This window comes from Vigna angularis, chromosome 9, assembly GCF_016808095.1.
Source record: "Vigna angularis cultivar LongXiaoDou No.4 chromosome 9, ASM1680809v1, whole genome shotgun sequence".
In the NCBI taxonomy this organism is placed as follows: Eukaryota; Viridiplantae; Streptophyta; class Magnoliopsida; order Fabales; family Fabaceae; genus Vigna; species Vigna angularis.
The window spans coordinates 17,594,957-17,617,227 of record NC_068978.1 but is presented as its reverse complement, the minus strand read 5'-3'; the positions used below and the strand labels follow the sequence as shown (position 1 = coordinate 17,617,227).

The 22,271-nt window shown below is 31.8% G+C and overlaps 1 protein-coding gene across 1 annotated transcript; it reads right to left on the bottom strand.

Moving 5' to 3' along the window:
- Positions 1 to 4,080: 4,080 nt before the first annotated feature.
- LOC108346579 (PH, RCC1 and FYVE domains-containing protein 1) lies at positions 4,081 to 12,824 on the bottom strand. The gene is made up of 6 exons (XM_052868087.1): positions 12,714 to 12,824; positions 11,995 to 12,084; positions 7,450 to 9,426; positions 7,221 to 7,367; positions 4,211 to 4,995; positions 4,081 to 4,105 (listed from the first exon to the last, which is right to left on the bottom strand). The coding sequence occupies exons 1-6, from the start codon at positions 12,822 to 12,824 to the stop codon at positions 4,081 to 4,083; spliced, it is 3,135 nt and encodes a 1,044-aa protein (XP_052724047.1).
- Between the last annotated feature and the right edge of the window lie 9,447 nt (positions 12,825 to 22,271).

Here is a 22,271-nt window from a genome sequence, read left to right as displayed (position 1 = left end):
ACATACTTAATCCTTAATTTTCCTAGTTATTATTTCATTTAAATATTTATTTCATCATTATCATATATTTAATTGTATAACTCTAATATATTTTTCATTCTGTGTTTCCTTATTTTTTTCAGTAAATAATAAATTATTATTTTAGTTTTCCTTGTAGTTGTCATATTAACCATAGGTCATTGTTTTTATAATATACTTAAATTTGGAATTAAAATATTACTAAGAACTTTGATGATAACTTTGATTCAATTCTTTTTAAAATTTGTGTAAGTTAGTCCACAGAATTATAGTTATATAGGATAAACTAAACCTATCAACCCACGAGTCATCCCAACTATTTTTTTAAAGATAAATGTAAAACAAGTAATTTTGCTTACATTGTCCATTAAAAGGCTTTAAAAAGAAATAATATTGATATCAGATTCTTGACTAGGAAATTATTATGATTTTCTTGATGCAAATTACAAGGAAAATGTGGGTGCAGTTCTCCCTGCACTTTCATAGTCTCATCTTGCATCTTCCATATATGTTGAATTACAACGAGGTCTTAACCGACTTTCGAAAGCTGGTGAACCTTAACTGTATTTAGAAATACAATTAAAGCTTCTAAGCCTCTCAAAACCAGAGGACGAGAGTAAAACTAACATTTAGTGAACGAAGAAGAGGACCACGAGAACGAATACCACCACAATGACAGGCACACACGGAAGAAGCACAAGGGAGGTGGAGGGAGGATGAAAACAATGGAGGAGAAAGGAAGGAAAACCAAGAGGGAGATTGGAGGAGATACGTGAGGGTGTAGGGTTTCACTATTTTTAAATAGAAGAGAGAAAAATGTTAGTTTTTATTCTGTCAGAAGGACAAAAAAGGTGTTAAGACAAAAGTTAGAGATACAGGACGAGACTACGAAAGTGTAGAGAAAACTACTCAAAATGTGGATATGATGAAATGCCTTCGTATATGTTTTTATATTGTTTAACATTGCAATTTGTTTTAGGATAAATTTCTAATTTGCGTACTACACATAATATCTTATCGAAGAAGTAATTTTCTTGTTGTAAAGGATAATAGACAAATTGAATATTTTAGAGGAGATTATCCCACAATACATCATGAGAATATAAATGTTGCTTAAAGTCAAGGTTTCGTAGTTTGAAATCAAGGAAGAACGAGGAAGATAACTCTAAATCATACTTACATAAAAACAAAGTTTATTGTAAACATATTGAAATTAAAATTAAGGAAAATGCACTAGTAAAACAAAAGGATTTTAATACCCACATTTGACACCGGTTTAGTTGTAACCGAAGCAAAAACTGTGGCGGTGAATTTTTTTTTAATTATCGTAAACGTATATGCCTCAATTCAAAATGAACTGATGCCTAAAACTAGTAAGGTGACCTTTTTGTAATTATCGCAAAGTTATATGCCTCGGTTCAAAAAGAACCGATGTCTAAAACTAGTGCAGTAGAATTTTTGTAATTATCACAAAAGGTCTACGAACTCGATTATTTAGATAACCGAGACATAAAATAACTGAATTTTTTTTATTTTTTTTGAGAGGGTTTAGGCAGTGATTCTTTGTAGAACCGAGACCATAGACCCTTATTGCCTCGGTTAAAAAAATAATCGAGGTAATAACATGTGTTTAGTGTTAAATTTCGTGAACAAAGACATTTTTAGACAAAAGCTTTTCTGTTTGTAGTTTTGCATCGTTGCTCTGTGTTCTTCCATTTTCGTAGCCATCCTCTTCAACTTTTCTTGCATTTTTTTCTTTCACTTTACATTGATTAAGGCTTAGGTATGATTTTCTTTCGTTTTGACTGATTGATTTTGTGCACAAGTGCTCTTCAGCTCTTCGAATAGACGCTTTGGGATGTTCATTTCAACCCCAAACTCACCTTCAAGGTTAGTTTCGTTTTAGGTTTTTAATGGTTTCATTTGGTTGATTGTTTTTCATATACCATACACATCAAAACATAGGTATAGATAAAATTGAGGGTATGCTCAAACGGACTCTAAAGGAAATGAAAATTTGTATGAAGAACAAAAAAATCATGAAATCCCTTCACAAAAATTTTCAGCTCAAAATTCAAAGTGTAACTATTTTAATTATTTTTTTAAAGTTAAAAAAAAACAAAACGAAAATTCCCGATAAATGGAAAACAATGTTTTTTGCGTTTGTTTGTGTTTATGGGATTTTGTCATATGGTTTATGTGATACAGAAACGATAATTTATTTAAAAATATATATATTTTTGACCGCAACTTTGGTAAAAATTGAGGAAAAAAAGGTCTATTACCTCGGTTCTGAATCCAACTGGGACAATAGACCTCGGTTCAAACTAGAACTGAGACAATAGACTCAATTTTTTATTTTTTTATTCGCTTTACTACTTCGAATTTTTTGAACCGATGCAAAAAGTCCTAACTTTTTACCTCGATTGTAGAACCACTGTCATAAACCCAAAACAACCGAGACAATATCCCTTCATTTCAGTTATGGTAGAATTGACTATAATAAAAAAAATTGATTACAACTATTTTAAATCAAGAATCAAAGGAATTATTTAAAGTCTATACATGAGAATAATTGAATACATGGGCCTTGTTTCAAAACAATACTAACATGACAATTTGCAATGTCCATTGAATAATTTTTAGTTTACGTATTCTTAGAGTGCTCGCCTATGTATTCTATTGTCACTTAAAAGTTACATCGAATTGGAAGTTATTACAACTTATGATTGTAGGAAAGCATTTATTCCTTTATGGAAAACATAAAAATTAGCTGTTTTGCATATTTGATTTACATATAAGAAATAAGTATGGTTTATAAGCAAGTCATATGTTTACATCACTTAAGTATAGTCGATCTCATTAAAGTCGTCGTTCTTGTGCTTCTTATTATCTATAAAACTTGTTTTTCTTATAAAAAAATAATAAAAGTTATTCTGATTTTATCTTAAATTTTATTTAATATTTAAATTAAGAATTAATAAAAAATATTAAAATAAACTAATTAAAATTACTAAACACTAAGTTGATGACAATGCTTGTAAACACTAATCTATTGATGAAGGAGGAGTCTTAATAATTTCTTTAACATGTGATGTGACATTAGGTGGTCCAATTGATATTGTTTTATGTGTTGAACAATATTTCCTACGAACCGCATTTTTGTTTTCGTTCCACCATTTTTCTGCTTGATTTTCGGTGAATCTTCGTCTACTGCATCCAAATAATTGAAAAAAAGCAAATACGATCAATTACATTATTTAAATGGTGTCAACATGCTATGTCTATCTTCTAGTAATTTAACTATGTATGCAAATTACTTTTAATAGTTCTGTCTAAGCATAATCAGAGAAAAGAGAAAACAATTGTGAAATCAATTGAATAGTGAATTAGATTAACAATTACTTAAAGGTACAATAGAAAATAATAATAAATATATACTTTTTTTAAAATCCTAGAACTATGAAGAAATTCTTTTCGAACTGAAGCAGATAAAAAAATCAAAATGAAGTAACTAATAACTTAAATAATTTTCAATTTTGACATGGTATAATAATCAAATGAAAACATTAATTAAAAAATGTAGGAAACATGGTCATCCAAGTAATAATCAAATCAAAGTCTTTCATCTTAAATTTATTTTACTCATAAATATATAAAAATATTGTTAAAATATTATATTTTAAGACTCACTTTAACTCCAAAAAATTGACTAATAAAATGTGATTTGGATTTACTTACATATTTGAAACTAACTTTAGTTGATGTGTAGGATTAAATATTAATGAGTAATCTGATAGGGTAGTAAATGGACTAATCTATTTAACAAATATCAAATTGTTCAACGAGTGATATAATAGATCAAACAAATGATAAATCTCAATTTTAAGTCTAACTCAACTTCATAAAATCGATTTACACTCTGTTTATATACTTAAAACTGATCTTATCAATGTGATATTTCCCAAAATCAACTTATATTTTCATTTGCATGTTACTAATTAAAATCATATATATGGCAAAAGCTATACACAAGTAAACCTATATTTTGCATATAATCGTCTAATTGAATCTTAGAAATATATTCCTATATCGAGATGCATATACAACTATAATTTTATGAAATTGGGGAACTCTATTGAAAAATATATTCCAAAACAAAACTGAAATAAAAATTGAAAGATAAACATACCTGAATTTAACTCGTTTAAAAATTTTGGTACCATCAGGCTGTAACATGAGAATCACATAAACTCCATGAGCAAATTTTTCAATAACTTGTACTTCTCCCTGGTTTCCTGGTGGTGAAGATCTTGAACCATCTTCGGAGTTTTCTAAATTCATTTGTGCACCAATACATTCATGGAAGACATGATCTTGTTCCTGAGATTCATCAACTCCGGCAACCTCAGCATTATCTAGTCTATGATCATCTAACAATTCAGAAATGTCACTAGATGAGGAAAGTGTACGATCCTTTTGGTTTTCAATTTCTTGCTTTGATCCATCACTTTCTTTGATAGAGTTTCCTCTATTTTCACAATGGATAACTTCTATGACATGAACGATTTCATCTAGTTTGTGTTCATGCATTTCGGAAGTGATGGAATCTGAACTAGGTATATTTTGTTGTGTTGACTCCAATTTTGATTTATCTGTTTCTTCATGCAAATTTTGTTTATCATGATCCACATTTTGTTGCTCATGTTTTAAGTTTGATTTTTTGCTTTGTTCAAGTTCATCTTGACAAGGTTTGGCTTCTGTTGCAGCCACTTTATCTTCAGCGTGGAATTTGGAAGAGTCGTTATTCGAGGTAGGTATTTCAGGTGCAACTTTTGGTTTAGTCTTCAAGTTTGGTGATGAAGATGTTTCAGATTCTGAAGTTTCTTTAAGAAAATTTTTTACTCGAATAAGTACATCTTTCAAATGCCGACTTTCTGAAATTTCTCCAGGCAATTTGTCAGTCACTTCCTTCATCTACATAAAACCAAAGACAAGAAATTTAGATAACTTCAATGAATAATATACTACTACTAATAATAACATATAAATATTCTTTTATAATTTATTTTTCATTATACATATTTTCCTTCTTAGGGGGCAGGTTGATGTCATAAACAGGGATGCGAATAGAAATTTTGGGACCAAAAGCTTTCATGAAATTTAATATAATATGAATTATCAATTCTTATTTCATGTCATATCCTCTTTTGAATAGTACCAAGTGCATGTGTTCTCTTTGATTTCTGATGAGATTTACCAATTTCTTATTCAATTGAAATTCTCATTATCCCTCTTTGAATTGAAATTCTTAGAAAATTGTTTTTCTCTGATAATTGTTCGAAACGGATGATTAGAAAGGAGTAATGATTTCTGCCAAATCATCTTTGTTCATACAGCATTGTACAATTAGTATAGGTTTAAAAAAAATTGACTAGAGGTATGATACCTTTCTCTAGGACTAGCAAGTTTATAGGTTTCTTAAGTGGCAAAATTCAGTCAACAATGATCTTTATGGAGTGCTTAACAACTTGATTTTCCTTAATTTTGATCATAATCCCTTTCCAATGCAAGAGCAAGTATTAAATTTAATGGAAAAACAGTCAATAAAGGACATGGAAAGCAACAACTTAGAATCATCATGAGAATTTATCATTTAGATCAAGCCGCAGGCAAGGATTCTCCGAGGTGACACATTTATTGTAGGAGTGAAAATTAGTTAAAACAAATAGATATCTGGGACTCAATTTTGCTTTTGCTAAAAATCAAAGGTATTTTCGGTTCAAAAAATAAAATATTAAATATGTTTTTGTTAATAAATTATCATGTAATTTTGATTTTTTTGTCTTTTTTTCAAACTTTACTTTATTTTCATTTTTTTTCTTTTATAAAGTCACATATTTATTTCTTTATGATTAACGCCTTTAATTTTTCTTCTGATATGATAAACGGGTGTCACGTTAATTACAATTTGTTTAAGGCACGTATATTCTGTCTTAGGTTGGCAACATAATTCAGTGACAAATGTTGTGCCACTTCCATAGATCTGTATGGTTGGCAAGATAGCTCAATAACAAAAGATGTGTCATGTCTCCAGCTTAGTAAGGTTGGCAAGATATGTATATTGTTTCCTCATGTCAACAAGATATTCAAATAGACAGATAAGACATTAGGATAGTTCGATAAAGTGCATAGAAAACTGAAATAGCTCGGTTGAAAGTCTAAAGAGCTTAGTAAGGTGTTATCTGGACTGTCCACCAAGGTATCTGAGTTCTCAATACACCTTACTAAGATATTTGGACTTTAATAAAACTTTCCGAACTATCTAAGTTTTATATTCACCATAATAGGGTACTTGGACTTCCCACCAGACTATCCAAATGTCTTGCCAACCTAAAGACAAAATAAACATGTTTCCCGACATTACCAAGCTAGGAACATGACATACATGTTTGTCATCAAGCTATCTTATTAACTTACTTAGAGACACAATACACGTGTCTTAAAAGGTGACATACTATTTGTCACGTTAAAAAAAAGCTAATAGTATTAATCATAGAAGATTAAATTTGTGATTTTCTAAAATGAGAAAGAAACCTAAAATAGCACAAAGTTTGAAAAATAAATGAAAACCTAAGTTTGATAATTTAAGAAAAAAAACATATTAAAAAAAAAATACCTTTCAACATGAAGCAAAGGATTTGCTTGAGCGAAATTTCAAAATATATAATTAGTTGGCCGCCAATTAAATGGAGTTTTGTCTTGTCTTTTAGCAGATGACGAAGAGAGATTATGAGAGAAGAGCACCAGAGAGGACAAGAAGGCTTTGGATGAACCGGAAAGAAAATTCAAAACTCACTCTTTTACTTTTAAACTGATTCTTGTGCAAAAGAGATAATCATTATTACCATGGCCAAGGTGGTTGATCTTGTTGTATTGGAATTGAATGTAATATTTTCAAACTCTTTGTTAAAGTGTTATATTCAAACAATTATATTCAAACTAATTATATACAAGCAAACAATTATATTCAAACTAATTGCCTTTAGTTTAGTAGAAAAATTGTAAAGATATATATATATATATATATATATATATATATATATATATATATTTTAAGCTTGTCTCACTTTTATATTATTTATTCTTTTTATATATGTTAATACATTGACCTACAATCCTAAAATATAGAAAGTAGATACCTGAGATATAGTAGATTCAACAAATTCTTTCGTTACTCTGTGATTAGAATATTCCACTGCAGCAAGGGCAGAAGCTTCCGTAGCCTTTTTGTTAAGCCTTTTGATTTCCAAATCTTGCATGTCACTTTTGTCCTTTAAACTTTGAATCTGAACACAGAATATCCTAAACTTGTTAGAAAGGACAAAGTACATTTTGCAGCAACAAGACGTACAACAAAATCGAAGTTACCTGTTTCTGTAACTTTGCAACTTCTTGATTCAAAATATCGTTTGTCCTTCTTAAACTATCGTTAATACTTCCATAAAACCTAGGGCTAGCAGGGCGAGCAGCGCTTTGTCTCACTGTGTTTGTAAATTTGGGCCCCGGACTGGTATTTGGTGTCGGAGTTTGCGGCGGAGTTTGTGTCGGAGTTTGTGGCGGACTAAGAGGTATTATAGGCTTTAAAATAGTTTGAATAGAACTAAGTGAAGTTGGAAATGCAACATCTTTCAATTGTGTAAGAGATGGAACAAGGGAAGCTCGTACAAATGAAGTAGAATCACCATTATCTTCAGGGTTATTATTCTTTATTTCAAGGTATTTCACTGGTTCAGTTATAGGAGCCAAGAGAATTCTTGAGGGTCTTATTGCTGCTTGGTTTGATTTTTCCTTTTCATTTATGAAGTTATTAGTAGTAGTGGTAGTAGTGGTAGTAGGCTTTTTGTCTAACTTGGAAGAACCATTTTCATCAAAAACTTTGAGCTTGACATAACAATTATCACACACACGATGAAGTTTTTCTGGTGTTGCAGTCAATGCTGCTTTGAATGCTCTTTTAGTACTACACGCATGACAAAATACCAAACCACAGTGGTGACAATTGTGCCTTTTTCTTGTTAAACCAAACGCTTGTCGACAACCGGAGCAAAGTGTTTGATCAGCTCCAGAGACCCATTTATGGATGCATACACATGATGTGAAGTTAGAGCCACATGAGATGTTTTCTATAGTCCTATCTTTCATGGCTATAACCAATGTAGGAGATTTCCTATCTTCAACATCTCCATGCCCTAATCTTCCATTGGCACCCTTTCCCCATGTATATAGTTCACCTTTCTTTGTCAAGGCAACAACATGATGTGCTCCACATGATATTTCCTCAACAATCTCACACAGCAACTTATCTTGGACTAAAGTAGGTATTTTTCCAGCTGACACAGGATTTCCCAATTGGCCATGTTCAGTTCCTCCCATTGCAAATACATGACCAGAAGTAGTTAAAGCAACAGTCATTGTGTGCCCACATGCAACTTGGTGAAAGTTATATCCCGTAAGTGGAGCAACACGAGTAGGTTGAAGGTATGTTTCTGTGTTTCCATGACCCAGACAATGTTTATCTCCATTACCCCATGTGAAAAGCTTCCCAGATGAAGCATTTGAACCAGATTGAAATTCAACCTCCATAATAGCTGCTGTGTGCCAAACTCCACATGCAACCTTTATAGTCTTTAGACCACTCAAAAGTTTCACTTCTTTTGGATAACACACGCTCTCTTGATCTCCATGGCCCAAGACACCAAATGCACCGTCACCAAAGGTAAAAAGTTTTCCATCTGAGGTTGCCAATGCTGAATGCCATGAGCCACAAGCAACACACACAACTTCAACTCCTTCTAATGGGCCATTGACCATTTTTGGCATCCAATGGCTAGCCTCAGAACCATGTCCAAGAAGTCCAACATTATGTTCTCCATCACCCCATGTATAAAGTTCATAGCATTTAGATATAACTCCTGTGTGATACTCTCCGCATGCAACAAAGTCAAACTCAGTACCTTCAAGAAACTTAACTTCACGTGGGGAGACAAAATCATTGTCAATTCCATGACCAAGCCTTCCCCCTGAGTCTTTTCCCCATGTAAAAACATTCCCTTGCTTAGTTACTACAGCAATGTGGTGTGCACCAGTTGCAATGTGGCAAACATCTAGAATAACATTTGACTCTAATGGCTTAGGAATCAACACATCTATCTGAGAAGGAATTTGAGTTCCAATCCCATCAGGTGAAACCCCATTTGAGAAAAACTTACCCCATATGTACACATCACGAAATGAGTCTAGGTCATCTAGTTCAGTTCCACCACAAGAATTAATAGGTACAGTTGAGGTACTTACCCTAATGCCATCTCCAACACTACTTGTTCTTGGTTGCATGTTTGCACATTTCTAACCCCACTTTTGAGCTTACAAATTCAATGCAGACTTGGTAGAAATTGAATCAACAAAGTCCTTATCAAGATGATCAATGTCCAAATTTAACTCCAGTATTGTAGCTAATGGACAAGCATTCTCAATCTATATAACCTTGGAAACTGGTATATCTCTGGCTCATATGGTCCCTGGTTTCACAAAAATAACTATAAAAAGTCATTCCATAAGACTAGTTCAAGCAAATGAAGAACTATTATAAAAAGAATGACATTCAACTTTTAAATGAATGTAATACGTTGAAATGCATGAAGTGGTGCCTTCTTTTTGCATTAATTGAGAAAATGTCTCTTAAAGATTGTTAATATGACCATAAGTCTCTTCAAGAATATAATGACAAAGAACTACTACATTAAAATTATATGTTCCTTAATTTACCATGGACATAGCTACTTTTCTCCTTTGACTCTGCATGTCTAATGTTCAACGTAAATTTAGTTTTCTAGTAAACTATCATTTTGATTGTTTAATACAAAAATTTCTACTTTTTTTCCTCGCTTATTGATTAACCAAGTGTGTCTCATATAAAGGATTGAGTGCATTCAATAAATAGTTGAAATTGAAATTAGATTATAATTAGTTTTCAACAAAAGTGTAAATCATCTTTAATGAAAGAGGTAAACAATTACTTCCACACAATCTTCTAAACCTATTTTACAATGGCAATGCATATTTTTTGTTTGATTTTCTATTGCTAAAGAATGGAACAATTTGAGCTACCTATATAAATATCAAGTGAAGTAAAATGGCTAAAGCTTTGTAAAATTAACCTATATAAAAACCAAGGCACTTCTGCATTTTTTCCTTACAACGTGAAACCCAAAAAAATGATTTTTATCTACCCTTAGAGCAATGCCCCACTTAATCAAAGCAAAAGCATGTATAATAATTTCAATTGAAATTTTGTGCGATTCAATTGACTTCATGAAAAGAATCTAGCATGTAAGAAACTTAGCATAATAGACATAAGTTTCATAATTTAAAGATAGCTTCAGTGGAACTAACATGTTCAATATCATGCTCGGGATTCCGATATTAGCCACATTCCCATTTGAAAAACGGAATGGAAACTGAAAGACAAAAACACAAGAGACAATAATAGAATCACATGGATTTTCATTGCCCAAACTTCATAGATCCTAAATCAATTCGCTTCCACTCTCAAAAAAATTAGCTCCAATGTCTTGATGAAAGTGGTGAAGGACGACTATGAATCTTCGAAGCTCGAAGAACTATATAACGGGTGTGGGTATAATTAGAATCTTTCATGCACAAATAAAATCATGGATTTTGTTGTTAAAAACAGAAAAAGGGTTATGGAATTGTAGCATTGAGTGAAAAGGGGTTGTGAATTGTTTTAGCGAAAAAGGTCATCGGAAAGAATTACAGATCATGAAGGAAAAGATGATGCGAAAGGAAAGGAAAGGCATGGTCAAATTTTACATTGCTATATGCAAATAATAAAGTAGTGATTAAATATTGGGCACAACTCTTACATACCGACTATGATATTAACTTCATTTTTAAATTAGACATGTATACACACGTGTATGCACTCCCAAAGTAATTATAGTCATTATCTTTGTAAAAATATGATCATTTTATACTTATATCTCATAATTTATAAAAATAAATTAAATTGAACGTTCACTAATCATTATGTAGTCACCGGAAATAAATCCTTTCATGAGAGTAATTAAAGAAACAAAAAGTAAGTACTTGAATTTATTGAGATGATAAGGATTAAAGAACTCAAGAAAACATTATAAGAAAACCGTGTTTCGTGGAGAATAGAAAAAATTTATTAATAATTCAAGTTTATTGTCTAAACGACAAAAAAATTGTTAGTTTAAACGTCATCGTTCAATTTTATCAATGATCACAAAAATCTGTTGATTAAACTTGCGATTTGCATTTTCGGTCCTATACTCATGAGGTCAAAATATATGTTTTAGTTATTTTAAAAGTGAGGCCTATAGTGTTATAAATAATTTAAAAAATGTTATCATATTATTGAAAGGTTGTACCCTAAGTGTCAAAGTATAGATTTCCGTTCTAGTTAAATCGAAGTTATACTTAACTACATATTATAACTTTGTGAATTTTTACAACTTAAGAAAGGTCTTGTTGCATACTATTAACTTATTCTTCTTATCCTTTGTTGAAATTTCGTGCTTTTGTACATTATAACCTCGTTAAGATTTGTTTTCGTCTTCATTATGGTTTATTTTCCTTTTTATTTTTTGTTTATCTATTTCTTTCGTTCTTATTTTTCTCTTACTTGTCCTAATGTTGTTTTTCTTCTTGTTTAGGTGTCATCATTGTATTTTGATGACCATTTCGTGTTTTGGACGTCACAACATTATTGTTGTCTTGGTTATTGGTTTGTGTTTGAATGATTGATCTTGATCTCTTTGTTATTGCTCTCACTCTCGTTGTTGTTGTTGATATCCCTCACTCGCATTTAATCAAAATCCTACTTATATTTTTTTTAATAGTTTTATCTTTCAATTGATACTAACTGACCAAATCACGCCACCCAGAAATCCCAAGTCGCGCTTCCATGACCACAACCACAAAGCTTCGCACCTCCATCATCTCACTAGCAACCTCAACCTGCAAAGACAACTAGAGAAGCACATACGCCTAATCGCGTCTCTCCGATAGAGATCCGATCCTGGATTCCCTGGACGAAAACCCACCCTCGAGCAACACTAGTGCAATCAAGAGAAATGAAAGCCGTCATTTTTTTCTTATAGGCATCGGTTCCGCACCCGAGGCATATACAGACGAGGTAAAAAGTCTACCACTTTATGCCTCGGTTCAGAACTGAAGCGTTTGTGGTTGGGTCTTATGCCTCGGTTTGGAGTTTAACCGAGGCAATAGAAGGGTTTTATTTTTTTTTTAATTTTACACCAACACGTTAAGAATCAGAAGCGTTTGTGGTTGGGTCTTGCTGCTTTTGGACTTTCAAGAATCAGAATAACTGAACAACCATTTTGAGTTTGTTTTGTTTCAATTTAGGCATTACTGGACTCACTTCACATTGCAACAACCAAATAAACAGAAAGCATATTTTTAAGTAAATTATAACACTAAAAGCATTACTGAGAGGGAGCATTATTCAAAGCAGGAGAGGGAGAGGGACGTTCAATTATCTCAAAAGAAGAACTAATGGTTGCAGATTTTGGTGCCAAAATTGTAGAGTCTGGTGTCACGAATTTTGGATAGAGCTTTCTAACTACTGGAGGTGGGGTTGAAAGGTTCCTAGCAGTAGGATTCTTGAAAGTAGCTGCCAGAGCATTAAAGGCTGGAGACCTGCTCCTCACACGAACACGATCATGATTGGCAGACATGCTGCGGGATGAACGCCTCACCCTCCTCGACCCCTTCTCGAAAGTAGCTTGCTTTCTACCTCCTTCTTGAAATCAACCCACGCCTATGAACGCCTCACCCTCCTCGACCCCAACAACAACAACAAGAGCCCTGCTACTGCCCATAAACCTCCATCCACTGCCACCGCCGCCTTTAAAGCCCACCCGCCCTCATCCAGCGCTTCCGGCGGCACACGTGCCTCCCTCATCCAGCGCTTCTCCACTTCCCCCTCCGTCATCCACGGCCTCCTCTTCGGCCACGCGCAGATCTGCCCTTTGCCCCTCCATTTTCCCAGATCTAGCCTCCGCCCCTCCATGCGCCCAGATCTGGCCTCCGCCACCTCCCTCCGTCGCCTCTTTCTAGCTTCCCCTCCCTTCGACAACGCGCCCTTCTTGCACGCGCACACGCACAAGTACCGCGACCTCCAGCCTCCCCGCACTCGACTACAGGCTTCGTGGGTCCTCGACGGATGAAGTTGGCGACGAGAGGCTCACTCGGATGTTTGGCAATTGTGTTGAGGGGTTTGAGGTTCGACAGGTGACCAGAAAGGTGGGATCTGATGTTAGGAGCACCAAGGGTTTAGAGGAGTAGTATAAGAAAATGCTGGTTAAGATTCAGAATTTTAGTGGCTTTAGTATGCCTCGGTTAGAGGCAAACCGAGTCATAAATGTCTAATGAAATCAGGTGGATAAAGACCGAAGCAATAGGCTTTAGTGGAGAGGGCTTTAATGCTTCGGTTTTGTAAATAACGGAGTCAGTAGAGAGGATAGGCTTCGGTTTTTATTGAACCGAGGCATATAAGTTTCTCTTAATTACAAAAATGCCACCGCATTTTAATATACTTCGGTTTTATGAAAACTGAGGCGTATCAAACGCGTTAAAAGGCTATTTTTTTACTAGTGCAACCTCCGTCGCCATGCCGAAACCGAGGTTCTCATAAGACCGACGCATCTGTACACGAGCTCTGAGGAATCCATAGCCACATGGTCGGCCTCAACGCCGCCGTTTCACCTCGTCACGTGCCCCAGTTGCTGCTACTATTCTTCCCCTTCTTCGTCAGAAATTGAACCCGCCACAACCCCAGAAGAAGAAGAAATCACGGGGAAGCTCAAAAGCCCACTACAGAACATAGTCGAGGAAGCGCTTCTCTCTGAGAAAACTCACCCGAGTGGGAGAAGAACATTCAGGTGAATGCTTTGGATTCATTGGTGAACCTTTCTTTGGAGAAGAGTAACAAAGTGAAGATCGTGCGGTCGGGGATGGTACCACTGTTGATTAAGGTTCTGAAATTCGGATCCCCTGAGGCGCAGGAACATTGTGCTGGCGCGTTGTTCAGTTTTTCCTTCCAAAATATTTTAAAGAATTCAATTTACCCTCTCTCAATCACACGGTACCCATAAAATAATCTCTTTCTTATTTCCCAGCTACTTCCTCCCTACAACGTTTGAACATAACCAGCAAAAAAAGAGGGGAAAGAAGAAGAACGCTCAACACGCTGCCGCGAGCCACCAGAAATGCACGAGATAGAAGATCAAAACGAAGGAGAAGAAGAGAACGACCAAGGGTTGCCATGTCATAATCTCTTAAATTAAAAAAAATCCACATAATAAAATATTTTGACATCAACGTACTAATTATACAACACGTCAGCACCAACTAACATCGTTTGTGACAACTTAACGGTTAGGGCAAAATTGGTTCAATTTTACAAATATTTAGATCCAATTGAGATATTTTGCAAATATACGAACCCAATTGAGACAATTGAAAATATGAGAATCTACTTGAGATTTCCATACAAATACAAGGATCATCCGAGGAATAAACCTAAAATTACTAATTTATATATTAAACATTTGATTTCATTATTAAATATCAATAAAATATATTAAAATATTAAATAGTCACCGGAAACAAGTAAAAAAAATTAAATAAATCCTTCCATGAGAGAGAAAAACTCAAGAAAAAACTATAAAAGAAATCGTGTTTCGTGGACAATAAAAAAATTTATTAATAATTCAAGTTTATTGAGAATTATCGACTACAAAAAATTTGCTAGTATAAAGGTTATTCATAAATTTTAACAATGAATTTCAAAATATGTCAATTAAATATGTGATTTGCGGTTCTATACGCACGAGGTCAAGGTATTGGTTTGAGTTATCATAAAACTGAAACTTATAACTATACAAATAGTTTAAAAAATGTCATCATATTTTTTAAAGGTTGTAGCCTAAGTGTTAAAGTAGGTTTTAATTCTAAGTTAAGTCCAAGCTATACCCAACTACGTATGATAAATTTGTGAAGTTTTATAACTTGTGAAAGGTCTTGTTGCATGCCTTGCTTTATTGTTTTCTTCCTTTGTTGAAATTTTTTGCTTTCGTCCATTATAATTTTTGTTGGATTTATTTTTGTCTTCATTATGGGTTATTTTCTTTCTCATTTTTCATTTATCTATTCCTTTCATTCTTGTTTTTCTCTTCTTTCTCTTAACTTTGTTTTTTTTTCTTGTTTAGGTGTCGTCATTTTAGTGGTCATTTCGCGTTTGGATGCCACAACATTATTATTGTTTTAGTTGTTGGTTTCTGTTTGAACAATTAATTTTGATCTATTTGTTCTGATTCTCACTCTCATTGTCATTATTGATATCACTCATCTTTAATCAAAATCCTACTTTTATTTTTTTAGTTTTTTATTTTTTAATCATTTATTGTCTTACTAACTGAAATTTATACTTCTAATTTTTTTTACAATGTATTTCGGTTGTAAAACTAGAATATAATGAAATTTATACTTCTAATTTTTTTAACAATGTATTTCGATTGTAAAACTAGAATATAATAGTAAAAGAAATTGATGTCAAATCCTTTTGCTGCATGAAAATTATTTAGTTAGATAATATTGAATCTTTTTTAATCCTATTTAATCATCAAATCAAACATATTAAATTTTTTATTCCTTCAAATTAATCATAATCATTTACAAATATTTCACTCCTAGTGTATTTCTACTTTCTTATCCTTGTTCAAGCAGTCTAATTTTTCACTTTATTTCTTTTTTTTATTTAATTTTTTAATCTCATGTTTCTCTCGTTGTTTCCATTGATAGAATATTAAGAAGAAAAAGAAAAGGAAAGCATAGAAGGTAAAAGAAATTAAAAAAAAATCCAAATAATAAAACCTATGATATATATATATATATATATTAAAAAATATACAAAAAATCTTAAAAATATAATTATTATTATTATGTGAATCTAAATTAAAATTAAATATATTAAATACTTTCAATATAAAAATTTATAAATTGTTATCGTTATAAAAAGTATTACTAATTTATATATTAAACATTTGATTTCATTAATAAATATCAATAAAATATATTAAAATATTAAATACGAAAATGTGTCGGACACACATTGAAATACCAATATATCATTGAAGGAGACAAATACTCATTCAAGATTTTTTAATCTAAAAGAAAGTCATATTTGTTTATTATTTTTTTTACTAATAATCAGATTTATAATCAATTAAATCGGAGAGTTAATTGATTAAAGAAATATAAAATACATTAAAATTATTATTTTTATTATAATATAATAAATAATTAAATAAAAAAATGTAATTAATACTTCAATACTTATAAATATATTTTATTATACTATAATAAAATGAGTATATTAAAATAGTTAATAAAATAAATTTAATATTTTTGTTAATGTGTTTTAAATAAATTTTCTCTCATTTGTTTTCATTTTTCAATATCTATTTGTTAATCCAAATAATCTAGCTTCTACTCTCTTTTTCTTCATTTTCTTTGTTTTTCCATCTCAAATCCTTGTAACTTTTTTTTTTAATTTAGAAAACTTTTCTACAACATAAAATTTTAATTTTTAAAATTTTAATTTAAAAAATTTTGTATTATTTTAAAATTTTAATTTTTCAAACAATATATATATATATATATATATATAACTGTTTAAACATTATACATAAGGCAAATATATCACAACACAATCACCAAACATTTTATGCAATACACTATTATGAATAGACTGTTCTGACTTAAAATGATTGTCGAGCTATGGCGGTTGTGCACTTGTGGTGGCCTCTACTACTTTGCAAAGTCATTGCCAATGGGTTTCACGCTACCACTCACAAGGTTAGTCTGTTCCGCGCCTTGGATCATACTGACAACACCCAAGACTAAGACCTCATGCTACTCTCACCACATGTGTCAATCTTCTCTACTTGAGAATGAAAGACCATTAGAGTTTGAGGATAACCCCAAAGACTGAGCTCCCTGCATTCATTCTAACACACTTGAAACCACACCAAGAAGTTCCACCTTGGAACTAACCTCCATGACTTTGAAACCATTCATATAACTTCACATTCACATAGTATACCAATACATGAGACTATTGATTATACATTAAAGAAATAGAAACAACCATACAAGTAATAAGAAACAACTATACAAGTAATCAGAAACTACCCAATAACACAATTTATTCATGGCATCTTAATACTCATATTTAGGTAAGAAAAACAGCTCTGAAACCTTCACCAACAGCTTCGGGAGGTTTCAAAACACCCAAAACGACCTAAAGAACGTAAAAATCTAATAACCGGATTCCCAAATTTGAGATTCCAAAAACTGAAAAATACCAAAATCTGCTGAGTTGCCCCAATGCCCCAAAAAGGGGCGCCCGGGCGCCAGACCCCTGGAACAGGGGCGCTAAGGGGGCGCCCAAGCAAATTCTTCTCATAAAAACGCCTAGGGCCCCCTTGGAGGGCACCCAACGCTTCACTAGGTTCTATAATTCACCTATTTCAACTTTGGTGACCCTTTATACAAGTTTAAATGATTCCTAAACATTCTTAGGAACTGAGAACATTTAAAAACAGACCTCTAACTTGACTTGACCACTCCAAACCCAAATTGACCGATGAAAACCAAAATTTACTCATATAAGCTACCCAAACTCAAATGTACACTTTCTAACCCCTATACCGGTTTTCCAACTAAATAACCAGGTCCAAACACACTTGTTAGTACACCCCCAACACCTCATATTACTCACAGTCCCTCTGTTTCAAGATCTCACCATTCAAAACTTCAAATTGGACCAAAGACCTCTAAGAACTCATCCTAAGATGACAATAATTGTCCTATACCAGATTTTTCTCATTGAACAACCTAGACAAGTCCTAATGGGTCTTATAACACACTCACAACTGTCCAAAACACTTAAAAACTTCAACAATGAACCCTAATGTTTGCTCCATATCAGTTTTCAACCATCTAACTCTTTTAACAAATCCCAATTAACCACATAACAGTGCTAGACCAGTTGCCATCTCACTCCAATACCAAATTCCCAATTTCACTCACCAAAACCTCTCTTTTAAGCTTGAAACTCAAGTAACTTGACTAAATATTTCACACAACCACTTGAATTCAGTTTCAAACATTTAAACATCATCATCATACTCAATTATAACAATATTAATCATCACAATCACACTACACCACTTATATTCAACATCACAAAATCACCAATCAAACATACATTTATACACCCAATCATACCAATTTTCTCAAAATCATCTATAACTCATAGAGACACCAAATTTATAATATAAACACAACTAAGACAACTTCTAGCTTCCCTTACCTTACAAGAAACAACCTCAACCCACAGAAATGTCTCGTTGGTCGCTTGAAACGTAAGAAATTCGTAAACGAACCTACGAAGCACCAAAATTGAAACAGACAGAGTTCTTAGAACTCTAAATTCACCAAGAGCAGGAAAAGAGAACTAAATGATACATGGATAACAGTTCTGTGCATGATCATTGACCGAAGCAAAGAGGACAAAAATATGAGTAAAAACTTACTTGCTCTAAAACAGAAATTGATCGGTTGGTTTGTAGACTTTGACGTTGTGATCGTCTAGACACCTCCTGATTGTCAAAGAGATGACTCAGGATTTAGAACTCTTAGAGAGAAGGTAGAGAACTCTAAAGACAAAATTATTTATAATAAAACCATTTAACATTAAAATAATTGAGTTTCACTATTTTTAGACTATCACCATTTTTAAAATATTATTTTTCTGGGGTATACAAATACTTCCTAGAAATATTTATTTATGTATACTTCATACAAAATTATTTCCATAAATTTAATGAAACTAAATAAAAAAATCATGTTACCTACATTCAATTATCTAATAAAGTAAATAAATATTTTTTAATAAAAACATTAAATATCTCTTTAATTTTTGCAAGCTTTATCAATATTTTAAAATAAAATATTAGCGAAATCATCTTGGAAAACTCTCTCTTTAAAACTTTTTTAAAATTTATCGAAAATCACAATTTTATATTTTAGAAACAAAACATATGTGACTAAATAAATAATTTTAACCACGTTGAAGAATCGCAAAATTCACTGTACTTCTAGTTTCCAAAAGTCAGTTTCTGAACATGAAAAACAATTCGTAAAATGTGTGAATAAAACTTAAAGATCAGTGACGTTAATTTAATAATTGTTTAATTTTTATGATAATAACTTATTTATTAAAATTTTCCAAAACTGCAAGGTAGACATAATGAACCATGTCGACATTTTGATGACATAGTTCCGAAGAAGGCAGCGAAAATGTTTATGATGTTATGGTCAGCACTTCCTTCTATTGCATCCATGTCTTCATTATGTCCTCATTCCTATTTTCTTTCTCTCTCGTTGAAAATGCCTCTGACATTGCTTTTCAACACAGTTACCATTTTGCCCATTACGATTTAGATCTCACTTTTAATTATTTGTAAATTTTCCTTTTGGTATACTTCAAAAATAGTTATTCCTGCCCAGAATTTCCTGAGTATGTTTTTATCATCTTTCACTAAAAAGGATGTGAAGCATGCATCCTGCTACTTTAGATATCACATATATAAGTATTGCGATTTGCAATTTTAAAATTGTTATTTCATTAAGTTGACTAAAACAGGACAAATAATTAATGTCCTTATTACGAGATATAATGATCATATTTTAATACAAATTGTAAATCTTTTCGAGACTTTTTCACTCAACACTTCTACTTTTGCATCCTAAACTTAATTTCTTTTATAAACAATCTAAATAAACTTAATAATAATAATAACAACAATAATAATAATAATAATAATAATAATAATAATAATAATAATATACAAAGCATTACATCCCACACTATATATAATTGTACTTTTAAAATTTTAAAGAAATTTATTACTAGAAATTAACATACATTCTTAATTTTCAATAAAAGTATAATAATTTTTTTCAAACTAATTTATTGTTAAGATTTTTGGAGAAGATATCGTATGTAGATTCAGTACAAGTGAACTATGAAAATTTACTTTCAATAAATTAAGAATAAAAATTATGATATTATTTTCATCTCAAAATGTGTGTATTTTTTATATATATCATTCAATTTTTTTCATTCAATGTAAAACATTTTTTCTTAGACTAATTACTCTAAATATAATTGAATTTTACATGTTTGTTTCTATTAAAACTGGTTAGCAAGACAAACTAAACTTTGATACCAATTTTAAATTCTTTTAGGAGAAAAAAACTTAAAAAATTTAAACATCAATAAATTATGACTTAATTATAACTCTACCCAAATCTTTTAGACAAAATATTTATAGATATTTTTTTCTTATATATTGTTCAAGTCTCCTATTTCTATATATAAGTTATTATAAAAAAAAATTGAAACTGCAACTACGAATCATAAGTACAAAAGGGCACCGTAGTAAAAGCAGCATTCTTCTGAAACAGTGGAACAAATCAATCAAACATAGGTTTCGGCGAAGGCGAGAACACCAAGAATCTGAAAAGTGCAAATGTCTAGATTCATGGTGTTGGTATCTGTGTTGAGCAGTGTGCTTCTAAGGAAGTGTATTCATATGTACAACGAATATGCACATCTATTGCTAGACATGGCTTTCGTTTTGGTATCGTCGGTGACATTCTCCGCCATGCGTTTCCGGCCAACAGAAGCTGTTTCCGGCAGAATTTCTCCCATGACATCAATGATGGGTAGGCCCGATCGCTAGCACTATCTATGTAGTTAGTTTAGCATGTATGTAGATCACATGTATGTGTTCTTTTCCCAAGAGAAAATAAAAATGCATGGTGAATTTTCTGTCACTAAGCAATCTGATTCAAAGTTTCTCTATAATAGTTATTGTTCTTTTCTTAATAGGTCTATTACTATTGTGCGCTATATTATGTTTAATTATATGATGCAGCGCTACTTAATTAATCTTTGAGCTTCTGTAATAAACTTGCCTAATGCTTCCGCATAGAGAGATTCCATTGATTTCGGTAAATAGACTTCAATTCATGTGTATATGTAGGTTCTGTGTTGATAATATCTTATGCATGCCAAAATAGCCACAAAATCTCTCTAAATGTATAAATTAAGAGGTAGAATTTGCAGCTTCAGTTATGGAATCAAGGCTGAAATGTTTTAGGGTGTAAAAAATAAATTTCACCAAGAATTACTTTGAATATGGCAAGTCTGTAGATCAAAACAAGATGAAAACTGCTTGTGAAATGGAATTTACGTTTCTGCAACCATGATTTTGTATATGAAATGTTGAAATTTAGCACTTACATTATGTACATGTTTAACTTTATTATGTTATATCAGAAGGATAGATGGTTTTGTAGTATATAATACACTTTATGTTTAGTATATTTTTAGTATTTTTTAAATATTTAAACATAATATTATCCCATAAGTCGATTTTAATTATAATTATATAAATGTAAGATATAGTTTGTTAAAGACTGATTAATTTTTTTTTTATTCAATAGAATAACTCAACTGTCATAATTGTTTCTAGGTATACAATCCATGATAAGTTTAATAAACTAGTTGCATAGTTTGTCTCTGATTTAAATATACACCAAGTTTCTGATTGAGCTGACAGTTACATTTTGATAGGGGCCATGTTCTTCATTACAAGTATCAAATTTAAAAATGAAAAAGAAAAAAGGCTTAGGCAACTCCAAGGAAATTGAATATAAGAAAATGTTGCATGTAGGATTTCAAATTTGCTGGTGGATGAGAGTAGGAAAGAAACTGTAGAAAGAAAAATGGAAAGAGAGAGAATGGGAGAGTGAAAGATTTAATAAATGTAACAAAAAGAAAGATATATATGGGGAAAAAAAAAGGGGAAATGGGAAAAAAATAAAGTCAGTGTCTAACTACAATTAGCTTAATATGTAGAAAAAAGTTGAATATATTGAAGCTAATTATACTTCATGGTATATAGTATAGTATGAGATTTGAAACCTAGTTTCTAAAGTGAATCTCCCTACACATTCAGAAAAGTTATTAAAGCCTTTGCATGTAC